The 22,976-nt window shown below is 38.3% G+C and overlaps 1 protein-coding gene across 5 annotated transcripts in view; it reads right to left on the reverse strand.

The window, feature by feature from the left end:
• NPSR1 (neuropeptide S receptor 1) overlaps positions 1-22,976 on the reverse strand; it is a 199,967-nt gene that overhangs the window by 165,785 nt on the left and 11,206 nt on the right. For all 5 annotated transcript variants that reach the window (XM_064380305.1, XM_064380303.1, XM_064380306.1 and 2 more), the window contains exon 2: positions 382-514. In XM_064380305.1, the coding sequence (XP_064236375.1) occupies positions 382-514 (133 nt within the window). The remainder of the gene's footprint in view (positions 1-381; positions 515-22,976) is intronic.

Genomic DNA, 22,976 nt, shown 5'->3' on the forward strand with positions numbered 1-22,976 from the left:
AATAATTGAATAGAGATAGTGCTGGTGCATTTTCTGGAATGTATTCCTTAAGCTCATAATACAAGGTGATATGATAATATCACATTAGTGAAATATGGAGGCTACTGTATATAGAAACAGGGAAACCCTATAGAACCATTTGGTGGCACTAATAATGGTATTTCCATTACTGCGGTGAGTTATTTTTATAATGAAATCTTAGAGACATTCATGTATGTTAAGTATGCCATAAGAAATATTGAAACATGTGTTTTATATTCTTTCAGAAATTATTCTCAAATTTACCCATGTGTTACATTTTTATTGATAAAATTCATTAAAAGCAGGAAGCCATAGGGACTTTGCATTCAGCTTCCTTCTCTCACTTGCATAGTGACTTACCTGTGATGGCCAGCTGAGTCACAAAGAAGATCATTCTTGACTTCCTCTTTCTCCTCCATGTGGAAAAAAGCACGACGGAGTTTCCAACAATGGTAAAAACAAAGAGGACCCACAGAGTTATCAATTGCTCAGTCTGTAAGAAACAGAGAAAAATAAAACCAGTGTGCCAGTGAGAACCAGGGTTCTTTCTAGAATGCATGGCCCAGGCTTTGGTGCTAAATTTCTTCCTCCTGATCCTATATCCCTACCTTTGGAAGCTCTGCTCTCAAGAAAACAATGACAAAATGGTCTTCATTTACACCAGCTGCAGAATAAATTAAAGCACCTTTTAAAAATCTTTTGGAAATGTAAGTCAAGAGATAAAAAGTTTGTATTCTTTGGTCAAGTAATTTTAACACTATGTGGAAAGTCAAAATGTAAAAAAGAACACCACTGTCACAAAGATGTCCATATTTATTGTAAAAAGAAATTAGAAATTGTTTAAAGATAATAGGGTAGCTAAGTAAATCAAGCACTTTGATTCAGTGAACTATTACAGCATAGCTATTAATGACAAACATGAAGACTATGTAGCAATATTAAAAATACCTGTAATATAATGGTAAGTGGGAAAACATAATAAAATCATATACTGGGTATGATTACAACTCTGTAAAATTATATACTTAGGAAAAAGGCTGAAGTAGAGTAAAATGTTAAAAGTGGTCATTTTGGGGTAGTGTAATTATGGGCTATCTTTTCTTTTTTTTCATTTAAAAGAATTTTATAAGGTGGTTATATTAAAGTTCTACTGAAGAATGTTTCTGTGGTTTGAATGTGTCCTCCAAGGTTCATGTGTTGAAATTTAATCCCCAAAGCAATGGATTTAATGTAGAACCTTTAAGAGGTGATTAGATCATGAAGGCTCTGCCCTCAGGAATGGATTAATGTTGTTATTGTGGGAGTGGGTTAGTTATTGCAGGAGTGGGTTTCTGATAAAGGAATGAGTTCAGTTCCCTTCCCTTGTCCCTCTCTCACCATCCCTCATCCACTTACTTTCTGCCATGGAATGATGCAGCAAGAAAGCCCTCACCAGATACCAGCACCTTTCCAGCCCCTGGCACTGTAGAAATAAATTACTTTTCTTTATAAAGAAGAGTAATAAATATAGTATACTATAGTATATAGTATAAAGAGTACTATATTACTCAGTCTTTGGTATTCTGTCATAGCAGCATAAAACAGATTAAGACGAATGATGAATTAGTAAAAAAGAAAAAGCAGGAATGCTATTAGTCCAACAGTCCTTCTAAGAAATTTTTTATGAACATCTTCATGAGTACTGCACTTTATCAATCTGATATTTAGGCTCTCTATCCTGGATTTACAGATCAGCTTCTAAGATCCCAGGTGGAGGTCAGGGCCTTGGAACTGCAGATCTGTGGAAATGAGGATAGGCATTGTGGTGATGTGGAGGGAGGATGATGGCTACACAACTAGAGTGTAAGGGTGATAGGGTTGGAGAATTCTGCAGGTATATCATGTCCAGCATGCATATATCACTTGCCACGTGGAGGGCAGCATCTTCGCTCAGCTTCAAGCCACACGCTTTTTTTCTGGTTCTTTGATGACTAGAGGTGTCATATCTTTCTGGATAACTCATTTCTCTAGCAGTGTTGAAATGAGTGCTAAAGCATCAGGAAAAAAACTATTATGCAAAGGACTATACTGAGTAAAGGGAGTGAATTTTTCTAAGAGAATTCTCCCCTTTGAGATGGATTGACAACAGTGTTGTCAGTAGCAGATACAGCAGGAGAGGCCTTTGATGTAGACTGACTATTCAGGTGGTGTGTCAGCAGTGGGACATAAACAAGTCATTTAATTTGGAAGACCTCTCTTTTAAAAAACTATGAAACAATTTACAGAGTAACATAAGCAGCCAGGTGGCTTGGAAGTCTCCATCAGAAAGTCTCATTGACACCATGGTGCTGACAGATGAAACAATTCAGAGCCAGGGTGGGGGATAATGTGTCTATGTTCCTCATATTGTTCTAATACAGTGTTCTATCAGGGAGGATGATGGTGCCTTGGGGGTGTCTAGGTTCAGGAAAGAGCCCATCAATCAGGTGGCCTGGCAGGTAAGGTATGACAGAAGGCCATCAAATACTTTTGGTCTCTGGAATAAGTTTTGGTGTGAATGACCCAATGCCTGTGTCACAGCCCTCCTGTGCCATGATCTTCAGTAGTTCCCTTTTTTCCCCATTCCTTGTTAACATTCTAAGTCTTCTAGTGAAGGCCCCCATTCTTACAGAAGCTTTTCCACCTGTGTAGCATGAGCTTGGCTCTGAGCAGCTGCACATGGGGAGGCCTTTGGAAAGTGTTTCTCAAAGTATGGTCCATGGCCAGGGTAATTATGTAACCTGGTTTGCCTAGGGCAGTCCTAGTTGTCAATTGCTGTCCCAAGATAATTATTTAAATTGCCTTTCCTCTCAAAAAGTGTCTTTGGTTGGATAGTAAATTACATAATCACCCTATCCATGGTTCCCAATGGGTGGGGTCCAAATACCATAGCCTAGTCTATATCAATCCCTAAAAATGTATTTCTCTCTCTCTCTCTCTCTCTCTCTCTCTCTCTCTCGCTTTGATTTAGGGCATTTAGAGGTTTGGGTCAGTTCATGATGTGATGTGGGGTCCCTGGAGACTTTTCAAGAACTATGCTCATTGAATATGGCACTTCAACACTAGAGTTGAAGGAGTCCACAGCTCTAGTGGGTCACCTATATCCAGTTCCACAACCCCATGCTGGAGGCTCAGGATGGCCTCATCTTCCTGGCTAAGGCCACCATATATGTCTTTGGCACTGCTAAGAGGCCCAGGAAGTGTTTCAGCCCACTGCCTGGCTGGAAAAGAGGGGCTATCTCTTCTGCTGGTGCTGCTATTGATCCATGTAGGAGAAGAAACCGAATCCACAAGGCCCTGCATACCTCTACTTACCTTGTAGTTGCTTGATGTTGCAACATGTTCATGGATGTGGGGTAAAGGGTGTCCTGAGGTCAAAGTGAACAGCAGTTGACTGGAGCTAAAACTGTCAAAGGGGCAAAGTTACCTCCTCTCCTCACTTCTGTGCCCACAATTACAGGAAAATTTAGCTGTGCATCAATTTGTTATGGCCCCTGAGGGCTGGGACCATCCCCCAGGAATGAGAAACCGAGAAGGATGTTGGCATTTCCCATCCTGGTAAAGGGAAGATTGAGACCCAGCTATCCCTCAGGTTGGAACTTGGGCTGCGGAAGGCAGCAGGGCAGATCTTGAACCTGTAGAATGAAAAGCTGAAAGGCCAAGGGCCTGTGCCAAGAAGTGGAAGAAATCAAGAGTTTAGGACTATGCAGACAGTCTATCTGACACAAAGACCTAAAGGAGCTGAGCAAAGAAATGGCACCTAGCCAGGAGGTGGGCTGGGAACTGGGGCTATCACAGAGGCCAAGAGCTCAAGGCAGCTTGTTGTGGTTTTAGATGGGAGGGAGCTGGGAGGGGCATCTTGCAAAGTGTCTTTCTCAGGATAATAAATTACATCAGAATACATCCTAGAAAACAAAATTATAAGATACAGAAGAAACTAAAAATTACTCACTTATAATTTGGGGGTGTATAATTCCAAACTAAATTTCTCAACACCTGTGTATCATTCTTCTTGTCCTCCTGCCCAGAAATTGGGGCTTTTTGTCAGGGTTTTGTTTTGGAACTTATTTTTTTCTTACATCACAACATATAGAATCAAGAGCTTCCTGGTATCTGACATATATCACTTTATTTAATCCTCTCAGCAGCTAAAGAAGTGGGTTTGTTTGTCTCAGGTTTACATATGAGGCAACTGAAGATCAAAAAAGTTGACCTGGGGTCAAAGGAGGTCTATATAAGCCCAGTTTTCTTGACTTTGTTATTTAGACTCCTGAGCAGTTACAATGCATAACTTCAGCTGGTCACTTCACTACTTCCCAGTATTTGAGTATACTGTAATTTACTCAACTGATGCTCTGTTTTTGGACATTAAATTTTAGCTATTTTTTCCAATCATAAATAATACTGTGATAAACATCCATTTTATATGCCTAATTCATGAGTAAAAATTCCTAGATACGAAAGATTAAAGTAAAATAAATAAGTAGATTTTCAAGGTTTTGCATACATATTCATTTTTGTTAATAAATGTTTGGAGGGGGGATCCAAGATGGCCAATTAGACACAACTTCAGCACACAACACCCAGCGAGAGAGAAGCAGAAATCCAGAGATCTCCTAGCTCCAACAGAGATAGCAGGTGCATTTCAACAGGTCTGGTCCGACGGTGAGCAAAGCCCACTCAGGGCAGACCGAGGCAGGGAGGGGTGCTGCTTCACCCAGAAAGTGCATCTGACCAGCGAGTAAGAGGGTCTTCATCTGGTGCTCCGGTCCAGATACAGCGCTTCCCCCAAAGCCTCAGCAATACACAGAACAGGGGATCTTTGCCAGTTAAGCGCCGGGAATTACAAGCACGGAGTTGAATAATAATTCAGGATGGTGTCCTGGATTTGTGCACAGACCTAAACAAACACATAAGCCCAAAAGGCGGCTGGGAGAGCCTGCAGACTGAGCTATTGCCCCCTCCCCCTGCCCGGAGGGAGAGGGAGCTGTAAGCAGGAGCAGCTGGGTGGGCCCCTACCCCATGACCGGAAATAAAAGAAGCTGAAAGGGGGAGACGGCCAGGCATGACTGGGCGGGTCCCTACCCTCCCCAACAAACACCAGAGGGTTGAAGCTCTCACTCTAGTGGGTTGTGCAGCCAGAGCCACAGTCTGAGCTGAACCCTGAATAATCCAGCCCAGTGGAGGAAGGGCACAACCCACTGTTAGAGGGGTGGGACTGGGCTACATGTTTTAACAAAAAACTCAGGGAGCCTACATAGCAACAGGACAGCATTCTTGACAACCCAGCAGTACCTACAGGTCAGCAGAAGAGGGGGGCCTAATCTCTCAGTATAAATAAAAAAGACACAGGAAGCTTCCCTAATAACCTGAAGGAGTCCCTAAGAAACCCAGTAGTGCCTCCACAGGCAGACAAGTGACCTCATCGAGCAGCTCCCTGACATCACAGCCAGGTAAATCCACAAAGATGGGAAAAAAACAACACAAAAAAGATGAAACCATCAAAGACCAGAACACTTCTTCTCCTTCAAGGGATCACAACTCCTCAGCAACACCGGATCACAACTTGACTGAGAAGGAGTGCGACGAATTGACAGAAACAGGCTTCAGAAGGTGGATAATAACATACTTTTCTGAGCTAAAGGAACACGTTCTAACTCAATGCAAAGAAACCAAAAGCCTTGAAAAAGGTTAGATGAAATGCTAACTAGAATAACCAGCTTAGAGAAGAACATGAACGACTTGATGGAGTTGAAAAACACAGCACAAGAACTATGTGAAGCAAACACAAGTTTTAATAGCTGAATCGATCAAGCAGAAGAAAGGATATCAGAGATTGAAGATCAACTCAATGAAATAAAAAGAGGAGGCAAGACAAGAAAAAAGAGTGAAAAGAAATGAACAAAGCCTCCAAGAAATATGGGATTATGTGAAAAGACCTAATCTACGCTTGATCATTGTACCCGAATATGATGGGGAGAATGAATCCAAGCTGGAAAACATGCTCCAGGATATTATCCAGGAGAACTTCTCGAGACTAGCAAGGCAGTCCAAATTTCAAATTCAAGAAATACAGAGAACTCCACAAAGATATTCCTCAAGAAGAGCAACCCCAAGGCACGTCATTGTCAGAGTCACCAGGGTTGAAATGAAGGAAAAAATGCTAAGGGCAGCCAGAGAGAAAGGTTGGGTCACCCACAGATGGAAACCAATCAGATTCACAGCAGATCTCTCAGCAGAAACCCTACAAGCCAGAAGAGAGTGGGGGCCAATATTCAACATCCTTAAAGAAAAGAACTTTCAACCCAGAATCTCATATCCAACCAAACTAAGCTTCATAAGTGAAGGAGAAATAAAATCCTTTACAGACAAGCAATTACTGAGAGATTTCATCACCACCAGACCTGCCCTACAGGAGCTCCTGAAAGAAACACTAATAACAGAAAGGAAAAAGTACCAGTCACTGCAAAAGCAAACCAGTTGGCAAAGACCAAAAATGCAATGAAGAAAATGAGTCAACTAATGGGAAAGAAAACCAGCCAGTAACAAAATGGCAGGATCAAATTCACACATAACAATATCAACATTGAATGAAAACGGCCTAAATGCCCCAATCAAAAGACACAGACTGGCAAACTGGATAAAAAGTCAAAACCCATCGGTGTGCTGTATTCAGGAAACCCATCTCACATGCAAAGACACACATAGACTCAAAATAAAGAGATGGAAAAAGATTTACCAAGCAAATGGAGAACAAACAAAAGCAGAGGTTGCAATCCTAGTCTCTGATAAAATGGACTTGAAACAAACAAAGATCAAAAGAGACAAAGAAGGACACTACATAATGGTAAAAGGATCAATCCAACAAGAAGAGCTAACTATCCTAAATATATATGCCCCCAACACAGGAGCACCCAGATACATAAAGAAAGTTCTTAACAACCTAAAACGAGATTTAGACTTCCACACAGTAATAGTGGGAGACTTCAGCACTCCACTGTCACTATTAGATCAACAAGACAGAAAATTAACAAGGATATCCAGAACTTGAATGCAGAGCTGGACCAAGCAGACCTAATAGACATACACAAAATGCTCCACCCCAAATCCACAGAACATACATTTTTCTCAGCACCACATTGCACTTACTCTAAAATTGACCACATCATTGGAAGCAAATCACTCCTCAGCAAATGCAAAAGAACAGAAATCATAACAAACAGTCTATCAGACCACAGTGCAATCAGATTAGAACTCAGGATTAAGAAACACACCCAAACCTGCACAACCACTTGGAAACTGAACAACTTGCTTCTGAGTGTCAACTGGATAAACAATGAAATGAAGGCAGAAATAAAGATGTTCTTTGAAACCAACCAGAATGAAGACACAACTTACCAGAATCTCTGGGACACCTTTAAAGCAATGTCGAGAGGGAAATTTATAGCAATAAATACCCACATGAGAAACAATGAAAGATCTAAAATTGACACCCTATCATCAAAATTGAAAGAGCTAGAGAAGGAAGATAAAAAAAATCTCAAAAGCTAGCAGAAGACAATAAATAACTAAGATCAGAGCAAAACTGAAGGAGATACACAAAAAACCCTTCAAAAAAAAATCAGTAAATCCAGGAGCTGGTTTTTTGAAAAGATCAACAAAATAGACAGACTGCTAGCCAGATTAATAAAAAAGAAAAGGGAGAAGAATCAAATAGATTCAATAAAAAACGATAAAGGGGATATCACCACTGATTCCACAGAAATACAAACTACCATCAGAGATTACTACAAACAGCTCTATTCACATAAACCAGTAAACCAGGAAGAAATGGATAAATTCCTAGACACTTGTACTCTACCAAGCCTAAACCAAGAGGAAGTTGAAACCCTGAATAGACCAATAACAAGGGCTGAAGTAGAGGCAGCATTCAATAGCCTACCAACCAGAAAAAGTCCAGGTCCAGATGGGTTCACAGCCAAATTCTACCAGATGTACTACAAAGAGGAGATGGTTCCATTCCTTCTGAAAATGTGTCAAACAATACAACAGGAGGGAATCCTCCCTAACTCATTTTATGAGACCAACATCATCCTGATACCAAACCTGGCAGAAACTCAACTAAAAAAGAAAACTTCAGGCCAATATCCATGATGAACACTGATGCAAAAATCTTCAATAAAATACTGGCAAACAGATTGCAACAGCACATCAAGAAGTTTATCCATCACGATCAAGTAGGCTTCATCATGGGGATGCAAGGCTGGTTTAACATACGCAAATCCATAAATGTAATCCATCACATAAATGGAACCAAAGACAAAAACCACATGATTATCTCAATAGATGCAGAGAAGGCCTTCAATAAAATTCAACATCCCTTCATGCTAAAAACTATCAATAAACTAGATATTGATAGAACATATCGTAAAATAATAAAAGCTATATATGACAAACCTACAGCCAATATCATACTGAACAGGTAAAAGCTGGAAGAATTCCCTTTGAAATCAGGCACTAGACAAGGATGCCCTCTCTCACCACTTCTATTCAATATAGTATTGGAAGTTCTAGCCAGAGCAATCAGGCAAGAAGAAGAAATAAAGGGTATTCAATTAGGAAAGGAGGAAGTCAAATTGTCTCTATTTGCAGATGACATGATTGTATATCTAGAGGACCCCATTGTCTCAGCCCAAAATCTTCTCAAACTGATAAGCAACTTCAGGAAAGTCTCAGGATACAAAATCAATGTGCAGAAATCACAAGCATTCCTATATACCAATAACAGACAAACAGAGAGCCAAATCAAGAGTGAATTCCCATTCACAATTGCTACAAAGAGAATAAAATACCTAGGGATACAAATAACAAAGGATGTAAAGGACCTCTTCAAGGAGAACTACAAACCACTGCTCAACAAAATAAGAGAGGACACAAACAGATGGAAATACATTCCATGCTCATGGTTAGGAAGAATTAATATCGTGAAAATGGCCATACTGCCCAAAGTAATCTGTAGATTCAATGCTATCTCCATCAAGCTACCAATGACCTTCTTCACAGAACTGGAAAAAAAACCACCTTAAACTTCCTATGGCTCACATAGCCAAGACAATCCTAAGCAAAAAGAACAAAGCTGGAGTCATCACATCATCACACTGCTGGACCTTAAACTATACTACAAGTCTACAGTAATCAAAACAGCATGGTACTAGTACCAAAATAGAGACATAAACCAATGTAACAGAACAGAGACCCCAGAAGAAACACATCTACAACCATCTGATCTTTGACAAACCCAGCAAAAACTAGCAATGGGGAAAGGACTCCATGTTTAATGAATGGTGTTGGGGAAAACTGGCTAGCAATGTGCAGAAAGCAGAAACTGGACCCCTACCTGTCACCTTACACTAAAATTAACTCCAGATGGATTAAAGATTTAAACATAAAACCTAACATTGTAAAAACCCTAGAAGAAAATGAAATGTAGGCAAAACCATCCAGGACACAGGCATAGGAAAGGACTTCATGACTAAAACACCAAAAGCAATGGCAATAAAAGCCAAGATAGACAAATGAGATCTAATTAAAATTCAGAGCTTCTGTATAGCAAAAGAAACCATCATTAGAGTGAATTGGCAACCAACAGAATGGGAAAAAATTTTTGCAATTTACTCATCTGACAAAGGGCTTATATCCAGAATCTACAAAGAACTAAAACAGATATACAAGAAAAAAAAAAACCCTATTCAAAAGTGGGTGAAGGACATGAACAGACACTTTTCAAGAGAAGACATATATGAGGCCAACAAACATATGAAAAAATGCTCATCATCACTGCTCATTAGAGAAACGCAAATCAAAACCACACTGAGATATCATCTTATGCCAGTTAGAATGGCGATCATTAAAAAATCTGGAGACAACAGATGCTGGAGAGGATGTGGAGAAATAGGAACACTCTTACACAGTTGGTGGGAGTGTAAATTAGTTCAACCATTGTGGAAGACAGTGTGGCGATTTCTCAGGGATCAAGAATAGAAATTCCATTTGACCCAGCAATCCCATTACTGGGTATATACCCAAAGAACTATAAATCATTCTATTATAAAGACACATGCACACGAATGTTCATTGCAGCCCTGTGAACAATAGCAAAAACCTGGAACCAACCCAAATGCCCATCAGTGATAGACTGGACAAAGAAAATGTGGCACATATACACCATGGAATACTACACAGCCATAAAAAACGATGAGTTCGTGTCCTTTGTAGGGACTTGGATGAATCTGGAAACCATCATTCTCAGCAAACTGACACAAGAAGAGAAAGCCAAACACCGCATGTTCTCACTCATAGGTGGATGTTGAACAATGAGAACACGTGGACTTGGGGACACAATGAGAACACATCACACACTGGGGCAGTTGGGGGGTAGGGGAGAGACAGCGGGGGCTGGGGAGAGATAACATGGGGAGAAATGCCAGATATAGTATGTACCTAAAGTAAAATAAATTAAAAAATAAAAAAAGAAATGTTTGTATTGGTTGTTACCTACACTGCCAGAAGATGAAAATGAGTATTTCAAAATACTCCCATGTTGTTAATCTTTTACAATTTAGTAAATGACAACTACTTATAGGATTTTGTTATTATAAATTATTAACATTTTATTATCTACTTATTAACCATTTCTTATTTTGTAAATTATGCATTTGGAAACTCAGCCCATTTTCCCATTCTTTTAGATTGATATTTATAAATTTTTTAATATAAAGGATATAATCTCTTAGTAATGTAAGTGGCAAGTATTTTATCAGTTTGCAATTGCATTTTATTTTGTGGTATTTTTAATTACAAAATATACAACATAAAAAGTGCACAATATATATACATACAGATTACTTAGTAATCATAGAGTAAAAGCCCATGTAATTACTACCAACATCATTAAGAAAACCCATTGTCAACACCAGAAAGCCCTTCATATGTAAAACTCTATTTCGCCTTTTCTAGAAATTACCTCCAACCTGATTTCTACTTACTTAATTTTTACTGTTACCACTTAAATATGCATCCATAAAGAGTAGCGTCTGCTTTCCAACTTTATAGAGTAGTGTTATGCCATATGTTTCTTTTGTCTTGGCTCTTTGGTTTATGATTGCAAGATTCATTCTTGCGACTGCAAAGAACTGCAGGTTTTTCATTTTTATTCCTATATATAGTCCATGGTATGACTATACTCCGATTTATTTATCCCAGGTACTTGATAGACATTTGGGTGGTTTGTAGTTTGAAGCTATCATGAATGATGCTATAGGGTTCAGCACTTTTTTTCTCTAGTACATATTCTAAGTATGGAAATGCTGGGACATGGGAGAAACAAATCCTAAACTTGACTAGGTAATGCCATGGTACTTTCTTTACTGGTTCTGAGTAGCTTTACAGTTTTCTTCACATTTTTTATTCCTAGGTATTTTGTAAGATTTCTATTTTAAATGACATATTTCATTTACAGCATTGTATTTCTCTAACTGGGTAATGCTGATTTATATATAAAAAAAACTTATTTTCATATATTTACTTTGAAGCCAAGAAAGTTTTGTTTCACTAATCCTAATTGTCGTTTCATTAAGTCTTTTGTATTTTTAGTGGAGACTATCATATCAATGGCAAATGATAATTTTCTTTCCAACTTTCAAAGATTATATTTCCCATTTTATCACATTGGTTAGAAGTTTCAGAACAATGATCTGGTTATAATATCATAGAAGGCATTCTTGTTATGTGTAAAATCAATTAGGCTGTCTGGTGTTTTACTTATTATGAGCGTATCATGTGAGCTTTGTAAATATTTGCTATGTAATTCTTTACATGATAACATTTCTGTAATTATTTTTATAACATTGATGAATTGTCTACATAAGATTGATTTTTGATACTTTTTTGTCTCATTTGTGATCAATTTTAACATTTTGTATTTTGTATTTAGTATTAGGATTAGTTTCTTAGTTTCTTCCTAACTAGTAGTAGCATTATTTCAGTATACACTTATAAAGCTTTTGAATAGTATTTAAATAATCTCTATACTAATTTTAAAGTTTACCTGTTCTTTCTAATAATTTGTTTACACATTTTAATGAAATATTTTAATTTGGCTTGTGATTTTATGTCTATTTCATCTTCAATTACATAACTTACAGTAAGCCCTCACTTATCATCATCAATAGGTTCTTGGAAACTGTGACTTTAAGCGAAATGAACTATAGCAGGTCCTGAGTGACATCACTTTGTGCAACATTATACCATTGATAAGAAAAAGAAAAATCACTGGTTTTGTTATATGTTGTTTGACTTACAGTCAGTTTCCGAGAACTTATCAAAACACTCAGATGTTAAGTGAGGACTTACTGTGCTTTTCTTAATTCTTTTCATCTTGAATTACCTTTCCTGATATTAATTTTGCCATACTTGATTTAATCATATTTCTCTTTAATGGTGTATCTTTGTTTATCTATATATTTCTAACCATTTTGCTTCATTTGCTATCAAGTATTTCTCCTGTAAGAATATAATTTTTGTTTCTGACTTAAACTGAGTCTACTTTTAATAATGACACTTAATTCATTGTAATTTATTGTGTAACTGATATATGTAAGTTCTCACAAAGGTTTTTAAATTGTGTTTTTGTATTAAAAAAATTTTTTTGCCACTGGTGTTTTTATTGTTATTTGTTCACTAGTAATTTGAAACATTTATTTTATCACGTTCACTTTTAAAAAATTTCAGACATTGAAAGCTTAATTTTTAAGTGACCATTAAAAAGCATTCAAATTTCACTTCACTCTGAGAAATAAAAATAATTAAAAGGCTTTAAATTTTTTTTTATTTCCTTAACCCCAGACTCTGTTAAAATAATCTGTGATTTTAAAATTTAGATTATTAGTATATTCTAGTATAATATACCTTTCTAAGAGTCATTTTTGACATTTGTATTAAAGTTTTATAAACATATCACCAAGAATTAGTTAGCTGTTAATTCTGTATTTTACTGGTATCTTTGCTTTTGGTCCTCTTTTATACTCTATCTTCCATGCTGTGCTCTTCTATACTATATCTTCTAAGTTTTTGTTCTGATTAATTTCTGACTAAAGTAGTACATTCAATATTCAAGGTTTTAGGACGTATAGAATATGTTTTCAATCTTCACATGGTAGGGAGAAAGTTTCTGTTGCACTTTTACAGCATTTGATAGTCGAGTCACAGTATTTTCCTCTTAGAGCTCTGTTGACATGCACTACGAATGTGAGTGTGAAAGAATATATTGTGGCCTCTAATGTTGTATTGTAGAGGAGGAGACCATTTTTTTTCCTTTGCAATAACCCGTTTTTCTCTCTACATTCTTGGTGGATTTTTTTGCTTTCAATATCCTTCAAATTTGGGTACTAGTTGATTTGGGTTAGGTCTTTTTTCATTGTGATTCTTTTTGACCTTTTTAGATTAAAAGATTCAACTTTTGAAGTCAGGTAAATTGTCTCCTATTATTGTTCTCATTTTTGCTTCTCCTCTGATCTCTCCTATGGCATTTTTACTATATGAAGCTCATGTGACTTCCCTGCATTTCTCTTCTCTCTCTCTTCCTCATCTTCAGCTTTCCATTGTTTACAGTGAATTTTATGAGAATTTCTTGACTATTCTTGGTCAGGTGCAGTGGCTTACTCCTGTAATCCCAGCACTTTGGGAGGCTGAGGTGGGTGGATCTCGAGGTCAGGAGATCAAGACCATCCTGGCTAACATGGTGAAACCCTGTCTCTACTAAAAACACAAAAAATTAGCCGGGTGTGGTGGCATGCACCTGTAGTCCCAGCTACTTGGGAAGCTGAGGCAGGAGAATCGCTTGAATCCAGGAGGCAAAGGTTGCAGTGAGCTGAGATAGCACCACTGCATTCCAGCCTGGGTGACAGAGCAAGACTCTGTCTCAAAGTAATAATAATAATAATAATAATAATTCTTGACTATTCTTACATCTAACCTCTCAGGTTATCTGTTCACTCCCAATTCCTTGCAGTAACTGCATTTTCATGTTAAAACAACATTTTATGAACTCAGGCCATGTCCCTTTTCTTAATACAGTGTCTTTTCAAGCTCTGCTGAGAATACAAATAAGATATTTTCCAAGATTTTCTCTTGTTTCTTTTAGGAAATCTGTTTCATAGAGAGAAGCATGTTGATGCCTTAAGGCAATTTCTTCTTTAAGAACTGCAAAGGCTTGCATCATGTCCAGCATTTTTTCACAGCCTGGATGGTGCTGGGGGATGGTTTATTCTGCACTTGTCCAGTACTGTGTTGGTCTCTGTTGGACTCTTTCATTCTTGGATGAAGAAGAAAGAGAAAAGTTAAAGTGCTTGTGATGTTTCTTTGCCAGATCGGAAATCCAGGTCTCCGTGGTGGGAGAGGTGAGAATGATGCCTGGGAGCGGCCAGAGGAGGAGGCAATGGTGGGATGTGAGGAAGATAGTAGATACAGGGCTGTTTTCCATACTGAGGCTCTGTCATCACCTTCACCATCCATGGTCTTGCCCAAGTTTACTTAGCTGTCCACCTTCCTTTAACTGGGAGAAGGTGCTGGCCACAATCCTCTTCTGTGAGGTCTGTAGCAGTCAGTGAACTTCCCACAGAAATTTGCTCACTGGAAGTGGCTCCAGCCTCAGTGGCTGGACTCTGTATAGTGGAATCCCCCAGAGTTGGTCTCTTTTCTGCTGACCCCGCAGAAAGACATTTACTTCATGTCAGAGAGCAGAGGCGTCTGTCAGCCCTTCTCTCAGAACATCTTACCTACTCTATACCTCATGGACATGCCTCCGGTTTTCCAGCAGGTGGAAGGGAATAGGGAAGGCATCAACCGTCCCTATTTTCTACTTCTGATATGGAAGTCTTTTCAACTGAAATTGCATTCTGACAGCCTTTTGGATGAGAATTGGAATGAGGAAGAGAAAAAATTAAGTGAACTCAGGGTAGTTTTGCATTGGAAGTCAACATTACATTTCCAGACTATCTCTCTCTCTTTCATGTTCCCCTTTCATTATGTAAGTACACACAGGCCATGTTTCCAGAAAATCAATGCTGAAGTGGGACAATGGTTTGCTTTGCATGGATAGTCGGCATTTTTGCCCAGCAACGTTCACATTTCCAGAAATGAAGTTTCTTTCTAATGGAAGAGGCCACTGGTCCCCAGTGGGCAGTAAATGGGCTGCTTTCTTCATCTTTGTAGAGTACTATCAGAACCGAGGGATCCAGTCTCTTCAAAGTAGTCTCAGGGCTCAGATCTGCATTGTTGAAAGTTCAGAGTGACAAGCACTGCATATCAAATCACCCTGGTTTGATGTGTCAGTGTTGGAAGTCAGCCCCTGGGGCTGGTGAGTCAGTGATCACTTGGATTGGGCTTTTTTTTTTTTGGACTGTGCTTTGGGGTAGTAAGTCCAAGGAGCTTTGTAAACAGGTTGGGGTCTATTTTCCTTCAATTGGCTGATGTCTCTAGGGCAGGCTGAGCAAGTTCTATAAATTATACCCTCCCCACCCCCACATCTTTTGGAGTTTTCTACTGGAAGATAATCTCACCTTACTTCACAGGCTTGAGGACACTTCCAGACGTAGGAAGCCCCCCCTACCCCACAAATACTTTCTGGGGTCTTCCTAAGAGCCGTGTTTATCTGTTTATGAATTCATCTAACATCTCTTAATAGTCTACCATATACCAGACACGGTGTAAGGTTTTGGTGCTACAAGAGAATAAAACATGTTGAGTGTGTAAGTTGTACTCAGTCAAGTTTAAATCCCATTTCACTGACTACTACAAGGGTCATTAAGTGTGAAAACACTCAGCTGCATGCTGTTTTATTCACAGCCTTATTATGAGTGCACGTCCCCCTCCCCACCCACAGGCACACAGAAACACACACAAATCCCAGGATAATTTGGAGAGTGATGGTAATGGGGATTCAGGAAACAATTTCAGAGGAGTGAGAATATGCACAACCAGGTGAGCTTCATGGAAGAAAAGCTGATAGGCTTTGAAATCAACCTGACCTGGACTCAGTCTCTGCTGTTTGCTGGATGTGTGATAGGTTGTAAGTGATAACCTCTCTGACCTTCTTATTTGTAAAATGAGGATGAAGACAAAACCTATCTCAGGATAGTTGTGACGGATAGATAAGATGATGGAGATTTTTAGCTCAGTGCCTGTTACATAGTAGATATGCAATAAAAATGGGTTTATCTCCTTCCTTAGGTTTGTGGACCACATACATACATTTGAGGGGTGATAACTAACTCACTACCTTTTCAAAGTGGTGCTTGAATTCACCCTGTTCATCCTATTTTCAGCACAGTCTATTGGAATTTCACTGAGCCTAAGAAGCAGTCTCCCTACCCACCCCCCGCACCACACTGTGCTGTTGGTGTCCCAACACCATCCCCAAACTATTGCAGAATATAGTTGGGCATAAAATGCCCCCTAGTGGTGTTGTGAGGCAAAATTCCAGCCAGATGGTCAAATACTGAGTGGAAATAAGAAGTGTATTTAAAATGTTACAATAACTGAAGATTGACCTGTTCTCAGCTCAATTACGTGGTTGGTGGCACATGACTGATTGGCTTTCAAACTCAAGTTAAGCAAGCTACACAATGATATCAGTCCTCTGGAGCCTTGGAGAATTGCAAACTGGGATTTTGAGAGATGAATTGCAGGATTCCTTTGATGATGGTGGTGCCGCCACAGGGCGGATATCGGGGCTGTGGCTCCATGAGACATGCTTCCAGAGCCAAAAGGATGCCCATGCTGGCAGGCACTAAGCCTGGGTCACAACTCTAGCATCTGTCTGGCCCATAGAAAGTGCTTAATAAATATCTATCGGATGGAAACATGGTTGATGACAAGTGCAAGGCTGCTTACAAGAATCAGAAAGGTCATTTGAAATGGGAATTATCTCAGGAAATACAAGATATTAGTTACTCTAGTTGATTCTGGGTATGTCAGGCTATTCTGAATTTATCCAGATCCAAGGAATAATGATCCCCTTTTTCAGTAGGTGCTGGAAACTGGAAGACAAAAAGCCTAACTATCTTTAACAATTGTAGGGTGAAAGGGAACTAAATAATTTGAATCACTTTAGTCCAGTATATGACTTACTGAGTTTGTAATGTATATGGTAGCTGCACAATAAATGATTTTAATTGATTGCTATGTGCCACGCATCATTTGACAAGCCTCGCATATTGCTCACTTAACCATCAAAACCTGACCAATGAGATATCACTGTCCTCAATCTTATAGGTAAGGAAATGAGGCTCAGAGAAGTTACCTGGGTTACTGGCTCATTAGGTGATGCAGACGGGATTTGAATGTCACTTTGCTTAACTGGAAAGACAATGCCCTGCTTACTGTAGTATTTTTCTGCCCCAATTTTGGCTCAGAGATAGCAAAGTTGCCTCATTTACTTTCAATTTTCCAGGGGGAGACAAATCTTCATTTTATTTCTGAGCCAAAACTTGTCTGAAGCTGGGTTTCCAGGGTTGGGTTGGATTCATGACTGTCTTCCCCAGGGTGAGCATAGGGTCCGTGCATTGGAGGAATGGAGGGACTCTATAGCAACATGTGGCCTTCACACAACAGTAGTGATAAATGTCACACAGGATGCAGCTATATCAGCCATCCTGGGAGTCACAAAGCTTACAGTGCCCTCGTTTTCAGAGTTTTTCTTAGAAAGGTTGTTATGTATGTGATGCTGAAGACGAGTATCTTCAACACAAGAAGGAGCAAATATCTGCTATTTGACAAGATAGGAAATAAAGTATCAGAAAAACAGTTTCAGTGATTTGGTGTCACTTCTCAGTGAGAAGGCAATGAAATTCTAGTGCCCTGTCACTGAAACTTGTGTGGCTTCTGTCATTCACAGCACCAGGCTCTGAGGTCTACTCACAGCCTCATTAATTTGCTTAGGTGAATTGGTAATATCAAATGCAAATATCGAAAATCTCTAATTTTATTAGGGATCAGTCACAGTATAACACAGAGACATACAGGGGCACCTGATTTTGTGAAACAGGTAGGAGCAGATAGCAAAGTTCTGTGTTCCTGAAGCTGCTTAATTGGACTTGGAGAATGAGACACATTGTGAGGATGTGGTGACCCCTGAGCAGTAATGGGACAGTTGGTAATCGGTCATTCAGGAGGTCATTCCAACTTCTTCCCATATCTTGTCCCACCTTGTAAAGTCAACAAGGAGGCCTGAAAGTAGGACTGGGCTAGTTCAGGAGGGTCTGCCATCTTCCCCAACAGCCATCCCCTTCTGATGATGCCCCTTTTTAAAATCTGTCTCTCTTCTACTCCCCTGGGAGTAACCCAGCTGGGAGGCATGCTTGCAAATACAGTTGAATTATTGTCATCATGACCTCCTGTTGGCATTCACATTTTCTAACTGTTTTACTATGAACTGTGGGGATTCCATCCCAGATTACTGAGGATTGTCATCGTTTATAACACTCAATTATGAAAACATGTATGACAAGATTTTTAAATCAGTCACAAAAAAGTAAGAAAGCTGTATAATGCTACATATAAATTTGGTTGTTAGCTCAAGTTTTAATACCTTCATAAGGCTTTTCATATCACTTTAACAAGGGTCTAGAACAGGGATGGAGACTGCACGCTTTGCAATGCCTCTAAACCTGTCTGGAGACTGGCAAGACAAGCTGACAGAGGCCCCCTGCATGAAGAATAGAGTATGTGGATGAGATGGGACGTGCAGTTTAAGCCTAGACCTGTTGAACTGTGGATCACGATTGTCCAAGTAGTTGTGAACTGAGAGTCATTCTGTGAACTCCCATGTAGTATACCAGAGGGAAAGGCATTTACCCTGAGGAGAGAGCCTTGGCTTACATGTTGGTGTAGTAATGATACTCAGGCCAGAAGTGGGAAGCTGTCCTGAAAATAATGGAGCTGGAGACATGATTATACTGGTTTGTAATCTGTACAATCAAATTCCATAAACATTTTTGAGAATCTAGTATCAAAGTTCAATACACTTTGGGGATATAAGAGAGGCTAAGACAAGGAAAGCTTCTAGTCTGATGGTGGAGGCAGGTATGTCGACTAAAATTTTCATTGTGAACTTCTATGATAAAGATGTTGTAGAAACCCAAATAAGGAATATGCACTAGAACTTTGTGAGAGGCTGGTCATGGTTGGTCAATGGGTATAGCCTAGAGAGACTGTTATGTGAGCTGAGTCTGAAACAATGAGTATAAGTAGCCAAGCTAAGAAGCAGGGTGCCTGCCAACAGCATAAGTGAAGGCAGAGGGAGAACTGCAGGTTAGTGAGGACAGATAGTGGCCATCCAGGCACTTTTGAGGTAGTAACAGCAGGAAAAGGTTTGCAATGAGAAACTGGAGCTCAGTCTAAAAGCCAATTATTTTAATAATGGGACAAGGTACAGGGCCTGTGTCATTGTCCTAACTTAGAAGAATGTGCTGTCAAGAGGAGAGATTCCTGTCTATCTGTGATCTTCTTCAGTTGTCTTTGCCTGAATTGCCTTTGCCTTACCTCTCAACACCCTCATTACAAGTGATGGAATGTAATACTAGCACCTTCAGACTGGGACTGAACAGGAAACTGATTCAGTAGACTCTGGATTACTGTCTAACATTGATTTCTTAGTCTCCAGGACATGTCGAATAACTGCATTAGTCATTTCTACTCTGACCTGAAAGGCATACTTATTGGTTTGGAGTTTTTATCATCGGTACCATGGGTCGTAGGTCACATTTTATTAACAATGTTAATCTCCCACATCCTAAGTGTTCTCATTTCAATCAGGGCTTGGCATGTGGGACTGCATTTGTGTTACTTTCAAATTCAGTGTTCTGGTTACTGATGAATCCTTGAATTTCACCAGAAACAGAAATGCCAATGTTCTGCATTCATTTTAATGTGAATCTCTTCTTGAGATTTGTTCTTGGATCACAAGACTTCCAAATTAACCACTAATAGCATGTATTGAAAGCTTTGAAACAATTAAATTCTGGAATTCCATTTGAATTCCCATAATATAGCAAACCACAGATGTTAAAAATCATTTGGAATCCTACTGGGCTTCAAATCTACGCAATAATTAATATTTGCTGAATAAACGAATGAAATGTCGGCTATGTAACAAGAACGGAGATTAACATTTAAATTGCTATTTAAGCTCTAGACTCTTGAAATACAGAAAACTAACATTTGAGTAGATGAAGTCCAAATCTTCACAGTGTCGTAGAAACCAAAGTAATTACTATATAATAAAAATACCAAGAAAATATTATTCCTGATAATCTACATAATTAAAATAATAAACCTACAGGAATTTGTTTTCTGTTCTGGAGGTGCTAATCAAAAGTGAAAGTGTCTGAGAAACTTTCCCCTGAAGATCCACCTTGGCTTGAACCTGATATTTAAAATCCATCTGGGAGGCTCAAAAACAAGTAACTAAAAGAAACCAGGTGGAGCGAACACATGGATGAGCAGAAGCAGATGTAAGGACCAGAGAGCGGAACTGAACATCCTGGGAGACAAAAACAGGTAGTCGAGGGGGCATGAGAGAGGCTCAGCAAGAGGATTACCGCTATAGAGTCTGGAATTACTACTCTTGCAAGCTTTGTTTTTGGTGCAGCTAAGTTGGGTGGTTGGCTAGCAAAATGTAAAAGGCTAACAAGTTGGTATGCATTCCATTCATATAGCCAGTCATCTGCTCTGGTTTTCATCTGCTGTCTTGTTCCCTTGCCTGCATTTCTAGGTCCCTTAATGTGCTCTCTGGATCGTACAAGGCTCCCTCACTTGGGTTCATTTCTGGGCTTCTGCAGAGTAATAGACTCTTCCTATTTACTCTCATGGAAACACAATGCAGAAAATTTATTTGAGAGGTTGTATGGTGTATCTTACATGGTTATTTTGTTGTTTAGAATAATAAATGTAATATGTGCTCACTCTAGCAAACAAAGTTTTACACAAAGACAAAATAAAAATAATCTGCAAAGTAACTTTCAGAGAGAATTTCTTACTTTTCCATGTTGGTATTTGTTTCTTCTATATTTTATGAGTATATACAAAACTTGAAATATATTGTATTTATTATGCTTTTAAAAACCTTTAACATTACACGAAGAGAAATGGCTTTTATAGTTGCATAATATTCCTTAATATTCTATTCTATGGTTATATCATAATTTTATTATTCCATTGTCAGAAACTTACTTTTTAATAAAACAACTTAATGCAGTCTTTGTTTCTGTCTTTGAATGTTTCTTTAGTATACTTATGGTATAATCCTACAAGTAGAATTACTAAGCAAAGTCTGAATATATTGTTTAAGTTTGCTGTATATTACCAAAGTGCTCTCCAGAAAAATTGGGTTATATTGTTCTGGTTTACTCTCCTATGTTTTACAGAACTGTTATGTACTTTATATATTATTTTCTTTTCATCTTTATTTGATATGTTTCATTTTATGATGCATTGAGTTTGGATTGTTCAGACCACTAATAAACAATTTTTTAATATATTTTTAACTCTGTATTTAATCTAAAATTGTTTTTATTTTCCATGCCCATTTTGCCATTAGAAATATCATTTATTTTCCCTTAGGAGCTGTTTATATATTAAGGACTTTAATCATGTAATATTTTTATGTAATTATTATATATATTATTAGCTATTATATATTTATTTTTATTGCAAATAGTTTTGTTTCCCTTTAAATTTTTGTTTTTAGGCTTGAATAACACTTGCTCATCCTAAAATTAGTGTCATCATTATGTAATTCTTCTAGTTATTTTGTAAAAATGTAGTTCCACAATCCATCTGATTATCTTATAATTTTATATAAGAACCATTACCCACTCACCCTCTACTTTTCTTGCCAAAATATTAGTTCCTTTTTTACTAATTTTGGTAGTTTCTTTGTAACATTAAGCTTATATGTGGACCAGGACTTTATTTTCAGGGCAAACTATTTGTTATTACTGATTCATCTGTCAATTATTTTGCTAGTTCTGTAATGTTTCGCTTACTGTGGATATACATTTATCAATAACTAATAGGGAGACATATTTCTTCCCCATAGTTGTTTGTGTTCAAATTTCTGAGCTTTTCTCACCTATTTTTAAAATAAAACTTTCAAATTATTTAATTAATTTAAAACAATCACATTGAAGTTTTGATTGCAGTTGTTTCAAACATTATATGCTAATTTGGGGACAATTGACTTCTTCACAAAATTTAATCTTCCTATCTTGAAGCACCACATGTATTTCCATGTATTCTACCTATTTCGGTAATGCTTAGCCAAGAGAATTAATGCTGTCTTAAATTCAAATAGCGCTTTCCAGTTTATAAAGCACTCTCATTTTTTCATGAGCCTCTCAAAACCTGAGCAGAAGCTCCGACTTGGATATTTAGAGACTATAGTTTTTGTCCCGGACTCTACCATCTACCAGCTCTGTCACCTTGGGAGGTAATTTTACCTCTCTGGGCCTCATCTGCTCAAAGGGGTAGTTCTGTTCAGTTATCTGCTAGGTTTTTTTTTGGGAAAGCACATAAAGTACCACAATATTGCCTTTCATTTTTTATTAAATTATGACTTGTGAATAGTGCTCCTTGTGTGAACACTTCGGTTCAATATCTGTATGTGAATGGAATTCTGAGTGCTGTGGGGCTATCTTGGGTTTGATTCAGAGGCCTGGGTGAATCATGACTCTATTTTGAAGTGTGTGCCATGGTCATTATTAGAGGTACTATTATAATGCTCTGTGGTCAAATATATTTGGAAAATGCATTTTAAAGAATTAAACAAGTTTCTTTACTGTAAGACTTCTCAGAGAGTTAAATAGGTGAATGCATCCTCT

Source organism: Aotus nancymaae, unplaced genomic scaffold, assembly GCF_030222135.1.
Source record: "Aotus nancymaae isolate 86718 unplaced genomic scaffold, 86718_ANA_hifiasm-v0.15.2.pri h1tg000025l, whole genome shotgun sequence".
Classification (NCBI taxonomy): Eukaryota; Metazoa; Chordata; class Mammalia; order Primates; family Aotidae; genus Aotus; species Aotus nancymaae.